Source organism: Microtus oregoni, unplaced genomic scaffold (genome assembly GCF_018167655.1).
Source record: "Microtus oregoni isolate MIOR12 unplaced genomic scaffold, Mior012 000015F_ref0000493, whole genome shotgun sequence".
Lineage (NCBI taxonomy): Eukaryota > Metazoa > Chordata > Mammalia > Rodentia > Cricetidae > Microtus > Microtus oregoni.
Genome location: NW_024543074.1, coordinates 2841933 through 2853638, shown reverse-complemented (window position 1 = coordinate 2853638; position 11706 = coordinate 2841933). Strand labels below are relative to the sequence as shown.

At 49.7% G+C, this 11706-nt stretch overlaps 1 protein-coding gene across 7 annotated transcripts in view; it reads left to right on the top strand.

Moving 5' to 3' along the window:
- The first annotated feature begins 1584 nt into the window (after window positions 1-1584).
- Window positions 1585-11706, top strand: part of Ttll6 (tubulin tyrosine ligase like 6) — a 32034-nt gene continuing 21912 nt past the window's right edge. For all 7 annotated transcript variants that reach the window (XM_041665435.1, XM_041665439.1, XM_041665438.1 and 4 more), the window contains exons 1-8: window positions 1585-1677; window positions 1859-2083; window positions 3040-3077; window positions 3672-3790; window positions 3911-4041; window positions 7514-7670; window positions 8582-8725; window positions 9273-9358. In XM_041665435.1, the coding sequence (XP_041521369.1) occupies window positions 1902-2083; window positions 3040-3077; window positions 3672-3790; window positions 3911-4041; window positions 7514-7670; window positions 8582-8725; window positions 9273-9358 (857 nt within the window). In that variant the 5' untranslated portion in view covers window positions 1585-1677; window positions 1859-1901. The remainder of the gene's footprint in view (window positions 1678-1858; window positions 2084-3039; window positions 3078-3671; window positions 3791-3910; window positions 4042-7513; window positions 7671-8581; window positions 8726-9272; window positions 9359-11706) is intronic.

Below are 11706 nucleotides of genomic sequence, written 5' to 3'. Positions count from 1 at the left end.
CCTCTGTACATGAAATTGTGTTTTTTGTTTTTCTTCTTTAGGAGATGGGGCTCAAGGATCCTCCTGCCTCAGATTCTGTAGTAGCCTAGACCCTAGCCACCACTCCCAGTTTGACACAATGTGTTTTAAGATAGAGCTAGTTCCAGGACAGGCTCCAAAATCACAGAGAAACCCTGTCTCGAAAAACCAAAAAAAAAAAAAGATATTTAGATAACATCAAAATTGGAAGCAACTTATTTATTTGTCCAATAGTAAGGGAAGGGTTGGTTTACTTTAGGCACATTCCTTCTATAGAATGCTTCATAGCCATTAAAAGCCAGGAATATGCTGGCCATTAAGATGACTCAGCAGGTTAAGTGTGTGTCACCAAAAGCCTGACTACCTACCTGAGTTTGAATCCAAACTCATGTCTAGAGACATGCAAATTTTGCCAACATAAATGGGCCTTTGCCTTTATGGTGTGACATTAAATGGGCAGAAAGAAACCATAAAAATAGCTAATATAATGTCAGAATAATTACAATTTAAGAATTAAAGAGAATTCATAGCCAAGGCAAAGTTGCTTTGTTAGAATAGGCAAGCCGCAGGTGATGTCTACCCTCCTTTTTTTGTTGGTTGTTTTTGTTTGTTTGTTTGTTTGTTTTCTAAAACAGGGTTTCTCTGTGTAGCCCTGACTGTCCTGAAACTTACTCCGTAGACCAGGCTGCCCTTGAACTCACAGACACCTGCCTACCTCCTCCCGAGTTCTGGGATTAAGGACGTGTGCCACCATCACCCAGCTGCCCTCTTTTTTTTTTTTTTTTTTTTTTTTTTTGATTTTTCGAGACAGGGTTTCTCCGTAGCTTTTGGTTCCTGTCCTGGAACTAGCTCTTGTAGACCAGGCTGGCCTCGAACTCCCAGAGATCCGCCTGCCTCTGCCTCCCGAGTGCTGGGATTAAAGGCGTGCACCACCACTGCCCGGCTGCCCTCTCATTTTTAAGGTCGTCTTTAACATGATTGCACTAATAATCTGAATGATAATAATCTTTTTTCCCTTTTTAATCCAAATAATAGAACAGGTAGCAAGTGTGTGTGAACAGAACAGGTAGCAAGGAGCAAAAGGCCTGTGGCCATCAAAGGAGGAGGGCTGGGGTGATGAGGGTGGTGGGGGGAGGAAGAGAGAAAGTGGGAGTAGTTAATGGCCATAGGAGTCTTACCTATGAGGGTGTAATCTGAATGGGGCCCAAAGACCTGGCTTAGGTAGAGGGTGGACTAAGTGCGTTCCTAAAGAGCTGTGGAGGCTGAACACTGGATATATTTTAATATATATTCGGGGGCTGGAGAGATGTCTCAGCAGTTCAGAGCAGGTACTAGTTTTCCAGAAGCCCTGAGTTCCGTTCCAGCTCCGTACCCACATCCATGGATTTACAGCCACCTATGTGCCCTACCTAATTCATGCCTGCGTCCTGCTGTGTGGAAGACTGAACGTAGCCTGGCAACGGTCAACAGACTCAGCCCGCCTCCAGTGCACCCTCGGGACTCAATACCCTTAGCTAGGAAAACTTGAGGCTTAGTTCTGAGGCTGTCTCCAGACACACGCTTTAATAATAAGATTGTTTACCAGCTGGTACCGTGCAGAGCGGCTCAGCCTCTCTCCGAAAACCCCAGATGGCCAAAACCAAGGCCGCAGTTAGCTAAGTGAGTCCCCAAGGTCAGAGCCCTTGGCAAAGGTGGGATTGGCGTGCACCAAGAGCTTAGCAGGAGAGGGCTGCAGCTTTTATAAACTACTGTCCGTTGTCTGGGAACCCTGATGAGCAGGGGAGGAGGGCCCCCTGCAGGTGGAACCACGCAACTTCTGTTCGCTCTGCCCTCTCTCCAGGGAGGGCTGGTGTTTCCCCAGAGCCTCCTCCAGGGCTAGGAAGATGCCACAGTGCCTGACTTCGGAAAGTGAGGAAGGGGGCGAAGAGAGGGAGGAAAGTAGTAGTTCTACAGAAGATCTAGAAGAGCTAAAAGAACTCGTCACCCTGGCTTTTGTGAGAGAGAACACACAAAAGAGGCTTCAGAATGCCCAGCAGCATGGCAAGAAGAAGAGGAAGAGAAAAAGGTTAGTATCAGAAAACGAGGAGGCAGGGTGGGGCGCGGGGGGAGGGGGAGGGGGACGGGGTCAGCGTTGATAAGAACAGGAAGGACCAGAGGGAAGAGGGCCTTGGTGGCCGAGAGGAGAAGGAGACTCCACGGGCTTGGCTTGTCAAGATCACACTGCTTTCAGTTGACATAAAGAAGCCACACTCAGTGTGCTCTGTTTTATGGAATCTCATAATAGCGTGTATAACCTGGAGTCACAACTTGTTCTAGTGTTCGCGCTATTTGTGTGGAAGTGCTTTTTAAAGACTGGGTGGGGAGGGAGCTCCTTGCTGAAGGAGTGTAAGCACAGCGCGAGCGCAGGTCCTGGGAATTTGACATACTTCCAGGGAAACAGGAGCACGGTGACTTCCAGCCCCGGCTGCAGCTTGTCCACTCTGGTTCTGGGTTCACACTCGGCTGTGCTTCTCTCCTTTTTAAATAGCTTCCCTTAGTGGGGAGAGAAGAAGGAGACAATATTTTAGCCAAAATGTGTGATTTTTAAAATCCCTGTCCCTGTTGAGCTGATGGTGTAAAAGCAGAGGGACCCTGGGAATGTAGCTTGGAGTCAAAGACTGTTTACCTTTTGGCTGGGAGGGCCTGGGTTCAAATTCCACTGCTGACAAAATTAAAAAGGGGGTGGGGGCAGTGATGCTAACATGAAGCCGAAAGCAAAATTAACCCTAATTGTAATTCATAGACAGTAACAGAATGATAAGTATATACAAATAATAACAGAATAGATAAGTGATAACGGAACCACAAGTCCACGGTTCCTGCCACTCTGCACCCCTTTGTACCCCCATCCTCAGTGATGGGATGGGTAGGCCCTGCGGGCTCCCTGTGGCAGCTGGGACATGTGTGTCTGGTTCCAGCCCTGTGTTCTGGTCAGGGGATCTGTCTCTGTCTTGCTGTTTGCTTTTTTCTCTTTTCCAGATGATTGGTGATCAATCTATCCAACTGCCGGTATGACAGTGGTGAGCATCTGTGTTCACGTGATCCAGGCTGGGGACCGAAGGGTGGGAATGGGTCACCCCTGTGTGTTCCCCGAGGGTGAAGAACTGGGCCTCAAATCCTTGGTTCTCCTGGCTCCACAGACTGTTAGAGGAAACTGGGAAATCTCATTCTAAGGGTCGCAGGTTTGGGCCACAGTGGCGTGCATCACCTATAGTCGTAATTTATGGATGGATGGATGTATTTGTGACAGGGTTTCACTAGGTAGCTCAGGCTAGCCCGAGACTCATCGTGTTTTCTCCCCCACTAGTTTATCTCACTGATTAAGCCTGGCTCTAGATTATGGCTAAGGGTAGCTCTACATTCAGGGTTTAGTGTTTGGAGGCAAGCCAGAGGCCTGCTTCCTGGGAAAGGGAAGCCAGGCTAGGCCTGACATCCATCCCATACAGCCCAGGATATTACCACTGTTACACCCTTTCCCTGCCCTGCCCACGAGGCAAGATGGCTTCCGGTCCCCAGGAGCCAGCTCTCTTGTTGCTGTACTCGGTCTGGGAGCCCATGGAGCCCATGCCTGCTTCTGTGACCCGCAGCCCTTTCTTCCTTTAACACCTTCACAGTGCGCAGGGCTGCCCAGCAGTATGGCCTTCGAGAGGCCCGTGACAGTGAGGACTGGACTCTCTACTGGACCGACTACTCGGTGTCGCTCGAGCGCGTGATGGAAATGAAGAGTTACCAGGTGCGTTCCTCCCTGGATGGGTGGCGTCTAGCCAAAGCTCACCCCATTTTGATCACAGCCCTCCTGCAACCCCGCTTCCACGCAACCAGAACTGCTCGTAAATTCCGGCTTCCTTTGCAGAAAATCAATCATTTTCCTGGCATGAGTGAGATCTGTCGCAAGGACTTGCTGGCCCGGAATATGAGTCGTATGCTAAAGCTATTTCCTAAGGACTTCCACTTCTTCCCTAGGACCTGGTGTCTTCCTGCTGAGTAAGTCCCCACTACTTGTTACTTCTGTCTCTTCTCCGCTTCCCTTTGTTCTCTTTGCCCTGATTCCCTGGCTGCCACTCTCTCTTCCCATATTACCTTCTATATTTCTTCCTACTGAGAGAAAAAGGTAAAGGGTGTGTCCAAGGCTGAGAAAACACAGGCTCTGCCTGTAAAATAAAATACGATTAGCGGCTGAGTGCCCTGGAGGTTGGACCCACAGTTAGGATGAAAGTTTGTTCTGACCTTGAAAGCTGTTGGATTTGAACTTATTCCAACCACTTCCTTGTGCAGTTTCTGAATTTCTAAGGAGAAAGTGAGGTTGTGGTTGGGTCCTAGAACAGGAGCCTAGCCTGACCCATTTGACGGTATGAACAACCACCAACCCTTCCTTCCACCAGAATGTGCAGTTCTCTAGATCAGTGGTTCTCAACCTTCCTAATGCTACGACCCTTTAATACAATTTCTCATGTTGTAGTGACCTCAACCATAAACTTGTTTTTGTTGCTACTTCATAACTGTAATTTTGCTGCGGTTATGAATCAGATTGTAAATACCTGTGTTTTCCGCTGGTCTTAGGTAACCCCCGAGAAAGGGTCATGCAATCCACAGGTTGAGAACCCTGCTCTAGATCCTTCCCTAAGTAACAAGAAAAAAAAAAACCTGGGGTACAATGAGGCCTCGTGAAAGGGTGGTGGTGGTAAAGAAATGTCACCTTCAGAATTACATTCAAACGGACTGGAGAGTTGAGTCGGCAACCAAGAGCACTTGTTGGCTCTTGCAGAGGACCCAGGTTTCGGCCCCAGCATCCACACGGTGCATATACATACTTCTAGGCAAAACTCACACGTAAAATCTAAGAAGATGTTTTGTTTTTGGTTTTTTTTTTTTTTTTTTTTTTTGGTTTTTCGAGACAGGGTTTCTCTATGGTTTTGGAGCCTGTCCTGGAACTAGCTCTTGTAGACCAGGCTGGTCTCGAACTCACAGAGATCCGCCTGCCTCTGCCTCCCGAGTGCTGGGATTATAAGAAGATGTTTTAAAAAGAATTGCATTCACAGAGCACAGGATCCCATCCTCTCCTAGCCACCAGTCTTTCCTAAGCTAAGAGCCCTGGGGCTTGAAGACTCTTTAGAACGCATCTGAACAGTCTTCTGGGCTCAGCATCCACTTCAAAGGAAGTGTGTTTACCATTCTGACTGCAGGAGCCTCCAGATTTCACAGCCATTGTGGACACTGTAGTTCGCTGACTTCCTCAATGGACAGATGAGCCTGGCAGTGGTGGCGCACGCCTGTAATCCCAGCACTCGGGAGGCAGAGGCAGGCGGATCTCTGTGAGTTTGAGACCAGCCAGGTCTACAAGAGCTAGTTCCAGGACAGGCTTCAAAGCCACAGAGAAACCCTGTCTCGAAAAACAAAACAAACAAACAAAAAAAACAACAACAAAAATGGACAGATAATTCCTTTGAGATAAAGCACAAAACATGTGCATAGCAAGACTGAGACCCATATAATCCGTTAATTCAGTTTCTTTCCTTTTCATCCATCTTTGTTTATTAAATTTCATTTTTTATTTCTTTTGGTTTTTTGAGACAGGCTTTCTCTATGTAAGAGTTCCGCTGTTGTCCTGTCCTGGAACTCAATAGACCAGGCTGGCTTTGAACTCAGAGATCTGCCTGCCTCTGTCTCCTAAGTGCTGAGATGAAAGGCATGTAACACCATCACCCGGCCCACCTTTATTTTTTGAGAAAAGACCTCAGTATATAGCCGAGGCTAGCCCAATCTCAGCCTGCCTGTTTCGCCTCCTAAAGGTCAAAAGTACAGGTACATACCACCATATCACTTTTAAAAAAAACACATTATTTTTATTTGATATACATTGGTGTTTTGCCTGCATGTATGTCTGTGTGAGGGTGTCAGATCTTGAAGTTACAGACAGTTGTGAGCTGCCATATGGGCGCTGAAAATTGAACCTGGGACCCATGGAAAAACAGTCAGTGCTCTTAACCACTGAGTCATCTCTCCAACCCACATATCACCATATCACTTGCTTGCTTGCTTGCTTGCTTCCTTCCTTCCTTTCTCTCTTTCCTTCCTCCCTTCTTCCTTCCTTTCTTTCTTTCTGTTCAGCCTCCATGTATGCCTGCACACCAGAAGAGGGCACCAGATCTCATTACAGATGGCTGTGGGCCACCATGTGGTTGCTGGGAATTGAACTCAGGACCTTTGGAAGAGCAGCCAGTGCTCTTAACCTCTGAGCCATCTCTCCAGCACCGCCCCCCCCCACCCCTCACAGACCTTGGTTTTGTTTTGTTTTGAGACTGGTTTTCTCTGTGTAGTCCTGGCTGTCCTGGAACTTGCTCTGTAGACCAGGCTAGCCTCAAACTCACAGAGATCCTCCTGCCTCTGCCTCCCATGTGCTAGGATTAAAGGTGAGCGCCACCACAACCTGGCTGACCATGTCACCTTTAATTTAGTTTCTTTCTTTCTTCTGAGTACACTTTTTTTTTTCTTTTTTGAGACATGGCATCATGTAACCCAGGCTGGCTTTGAATTTGCTATGTAAATAAGGAGGTTCTGGAGCTGCTTGCTAATCCTTTGCCTCCACCGCCTGAGTGCTGGTATCACAGCTGTGTGCTATTCTACCCAGTCTGTATGGTTGTGGAGGCTGAACACGGAGCTTCGTGCATGCTAGGCGAGCACTCTATCCGCTGACCTCCACCGCCAGCCTTAAACATACTTTCTTCAGACTACATTCAAGGGTGTGATTTGCCTTCCTGGCCTCCTGGCTTCAGTGGAGGCATCACAGTGAGACACTGAAGTCCAGACAGGAGGAAGCGACATTTGTCCAAGTCACACTTTTGTAAGCCGGATGCAAAACTCCAAATCTCCTATGCATAAGCCCAAGTCAAGCTACCTGGAGTACCTCACATCACCCAGGCCAATTTCTGTCATGTAACTAAGGAACACATGAGACAGGTCCACATTCACAAGGTGGAGATGATGGAGATGAAGAAACGAAACCAGTAAAGGATTACACAGCTGGGATGTGGTGTAGGCTGGGTTCGAATCCAGTGTCAGTTTTCCTTAAAGCTCGGTGTCTCCCACTGCTGGACTACTGTGTGTCTGTCTGTCAACACCAGGGCTTTGTCCCATCCGTAGCTTCTCTCTTCTGTTTTTATAGTCTCCTGGGGCTAGAAAAAGGGCTCAGCAGTTAAGAGCACTTACTGGTCTTCCAGAGGACCAAGGTTCGATTCCCAGTATCCACAGGTATGGTGCCTCACAGTTGCCTGGGACTCCAGTCCCAGGGGACCTAACACACTCTTCTGGCCCCCTCAGGCACCGGACACACAGACACAGGGCCCAGACAGACATGTAGACAAAACACCCATACACATAAAAAGAATGAATATAAATAGTTTTCCTTCGCCTTGCTCCTGAGCTAACCGTGTGTCTTGTCCCCTCCCTGCTATGGCAGCTGGGGAGATTTGCAGACTTACAGCAGGTCAAGAAAAAATAAGACATATATTTGCAAACCGGACTCGGGCTGCCAAGGGAGAGGCATATTCATCACCCGGACGGTGAAAGAGATCAAGCCCGGGGAGGATATGATCTGTCAGCTTTATATTTCAAAGGTACTTCCTTGCCGCCGTTATGGATTTATTGCCCACAGCAGCTTCAGGCTCTGTGGGACAGAAAGCAGTGGAAGGCAGAGGCGGAGATGGAACTGAGTCTGCCTCGTGCCTTGGATTTGCTCAGAGCCAAGCCTTCTGGGGTCACCATGTCCCTCGCTCGCCCTGGCAGTCTCTACCACTGATGTAGCCTCCCCAGGATGACCTCCCCCTCGAGTGGATGAAAGCATGGAGTGGGGGGGATGTCTCCGCCTCACTTGAGAGAGGGGAGTCATCTGAAAGAGCTCATAGTCACCAGCTTTCCCCCCTGCTTGGGGCAGAGGGAGTCACGGACCACAGTGATATAGCCACTGCAGACAGGGGTCCTTCTAGAAGTGTGGGTGAGAGGAGGAAGCGCTGGCTTCCCCAAGACAAAATGTCCAGGAGCCCCTTGATAGAAGAGCATCTGGAGAGATGGCTCAGAGGTTAAGAGCATTGCCTGCTCTTCCAAAGGTTCTGAGTTCAATTCCTGGCAACCACATGGTGGCTCACAACCATCTGTAATGAGGTCTGGTGCCCTCTTCTGGCCTGCAGACATACACACAGACAGAATATTGTATACATAATAATTAATTAAAAAAAGAAAAAGAGAAGAGCTCTAGAGCTCTTGGAGAAGGCACCTGTGATGTTGCCCTGGAAACCACAGGTCCTGTCTTGGAAGGATTTCTGAACTGCTCTGTTCAGTTGTTCAGCCATCTCCATCTCTTAGAGGGGGGCTGCTTGCACAGTGTGGTTTGGTAACCTCCCCAATGTCAGGACCCAGAGAGACTAAACCTCTTTATCCTGCTCCCACACTGGGCAGAGGTGGGAGCTAGCCGCCTTTACCTGTGACTGTCACCTCCAGATGCTTGCGTGACTTCTCTCCTCTCCCCCAGCCCTTCATCATCGACGGGTTCAAGTTTGACTTGCGGGTCTACGTGCTGGTGACCTCCTGTGACCCTCTCAGGGTTTTTGTGTACAATGAAGGACTGGCTCGCTTTGCCACTACCTCTTACTCCCACCCCAGCACAGACAACCTGGTGAGCTGAAGGGGACACTCTGCCTTCCCTTTTCCCTTGGCACGAGGGCATCCTCAGATACCACGGAGCTGGCAGACACCCCATGAACACTTGTTGTGTTCCAAGTTCCATAGGTTTCTCATTTAGTCCTCTCAGGAGCCCTCCAAGATAGGGGTTATTAGCCCTGTTTTACAGACGAGGTTCAAACCTGCAGGGTATAGGGGACTTGTCTGGGGTCACTCAGCTAGAAAGTGGGACGCATGGCCAGGCCTTCCTGACATCAGCACCAGAACTACAGTGTAGAGGTGCTCAAGGAGAGAAGGTCATGGGTGGTTTCCAACCTTCCTCTGGCTCCCTCAATCTCAGAAAGAGCTGGAATCTCTTGTACTCCAGGCTATGGGATATCCCTTTTTACCTCCTGTCCACCCCTTTACATATGCCTATAAATCCCTTCCCCCATCCCTTTAGGCTTCAGGGACGATGGGAGTGGGGTGGGGGACAGTGCATGGAGAGGACACAGGAGGCCCGTGCTTCAGCCTGACCCCCAGTCTTGTGTCTCTTTCCCCAGGATGAGATTTGCATGCACCTGACGAACTATTCCATCAACAAGCACAGTTCCAACTTTGTTCAAGACTCTCATTCTGGCAGCAAGAGGTAGGAGGGATGGATGCTTCACTCGGCTTTCCAGGGTTCTTCCCAAACCCACTCAGTCCCTGCCAGGATTTCCGCCTCGGGTCACACGATCTGGCAAAGCCGGCTTTGCCTCTCAGCTCAGAACAGACAGTTCATCTCATGTCAGAGCTCTGGGCTGTTAATCATTAAAAGAAGGCCATGCTGTAAACCCTGGGAGGCTGGGAGGAGGGAGATAAACCGAACGGTTTCCCCGGCAGAAAACATACACACACCGAAACATACCTTGTGACGGTTGCCCTCTTGATGTTTCCAGACCAACAGCCTTTAGGGATTGCTAGGCTGCCAAGTGAGAAGGACTTGGCAACTGTGATTCCTCGCTCTGTAGTTCCCTGGGGTGTTGGTCCATTAGAGATTCTCAACCCATGTGTCATGATGCCCTGGAGTCACCTGACCCGTGGCTAGCCAGCCTTCAGGTTGGGGAAATTAAGGGATTCCTGCGGGTTTGGGTTTCTTCCCCCCATAAGCAGCTTTTCTGCTCATGGTATTGCCTTAGCAGCTTGCGTTTGAGAGGAAGGTAGACCGAGTTGTATGAGCTTGGCTGGGCTGAGATGGGGAGGCCAAGGGAGCATCAGGGTGCCGGTGCAGGGGCCTGTGTGTTCGTTGTTGGGTTTTCACCACCACGCTGGCCAGGGCGACACCAGAGCGCTCAGGAACTTGGGTAGGGAGGTGTTAGGTCCCATCTCCAATTCCCAGATGAGGGAACTGAGTCACAGAGAGGTTAAGCGGCCCAAGGTCACGCCACTCAGCTCTGAGTGCTACAATTGCAGCTCTGTTCACTATGCCAACGTCATGGTGCCGGCAGGGAGGCATAGGGCATCTTAGTGTATGGGCTATGACTGGTAGAGCCTTCTTGGGAGGAGGATGTGTGTGTGTACGTGCGCACATGTGTGTTGCTTCTGGTTGAAGGTGATGATTTTTACCTCCTGATCGTCTTGCCTTCACTTCCCCAAGTGGTTTTGTTTGTTTGTTTATTTTTCGAGACAGGGTTTCTCTGTGCAGCTTTTCAGCCTGTCCTGGACCAGGCTGGCCTCGAACTCAGAGAGATCCCCCTGCCTCTGCCTCCCGAGTGCTGGGATTAAAGGTGTGCGCCACCACCACCGCCTGGTCCCCTAGTATTTTTGAGACAAGTCTTGATATGTAGTAACTAAGGCTGGTTAGAAGGCATTCTGTAGCCCAGGGTAGCCTCAAATTCCCAATCCTCCTGCCTCGAGGGCTGAGACTGCAGGTGCAACTTCAGCCATGTCCTCTTTTAGAGGGTGCCAGTGCCATGTCTGAAACTCTGTCACCACTTCTTCCCACCCAGTGTGGGTGCCATGGAGCCTCCTGTACTGATGTGTGTTCAGCATCCCTGGTGAGGCAGACCTGCCAGTCACCCCCACTTTGATCTTTATCTGCAGAGTTAGCCTAGACAAGTTTCTTTGTCTCCGAGCCCCCATCCCTGGGTTTTAAGATACAACCAATGAGATAACCTGCCCTGTCCTGCCCTCCTCATGGTGTCCCTGTGAGACTCAAGTGACCTGCGCTGCAGCCTAGAATTCTGGCACTACTAATTTTTGTAGTCGAAGAGACTTTATTAGCCTTCTTTTAATATTATTTCCAGGTGTTGTGGTGTGGTTGGCATATGGTGGTGCTGGGTCCTAGGACTCACGGGCTTTCTAGACTGAGGCAGGAGGATTATAAGTTTCAGGCTAGCTTATATGGGCTATATAGTAAGACCCTGGAGCTAGAGATAGAAACACACACATTTAACCCAGGGCCTCTCACATGCTACACAAGTGTTCTCGTATGGAGCCTCTCATACCGCCCAGCTTCTCCTCTCTCCCCCTCTGACTCTGCTCTTCTCTGGGTCAGCTCTCCTTTGGAGCAGTCACCTGCCCCCAGGGCTTCCACCCTGGCTTCTTCTGGCTCAGTTTCTCTCTCTCCCCTAGAGGCCCATCTCTCCTCAGCTCAGCCAGTGTGCCAGAGAGCCTGATTTTATAATAGAGCCACACCCACAACCCTTTCAACCACACACAGATTAATCCACTTAAGAGGGCAGAGGCCTTCCAAAGGTCAGATCTCCCAACAGTACGGCACTGGAGGCCCCGTTTCTAACGCCTGAACTTGGAGGGGCATATTCACCCCGTAATGCGCCCTGCTCTTCAGTGCGCTTCTCTTTTGCCCCTTACTCCTCCCCCCTTCCTTTCTCTTTTTCCCATCCCTTCTTCCTCCTTTCTCTTTCTCTTCTTGAAAGGCCTCCTCCCTCATGCTCTCTTGCCTCCTCAGAGTTAGTAACTGACGCAAACTGAGGCACTCCAGCCCCCCCCCCC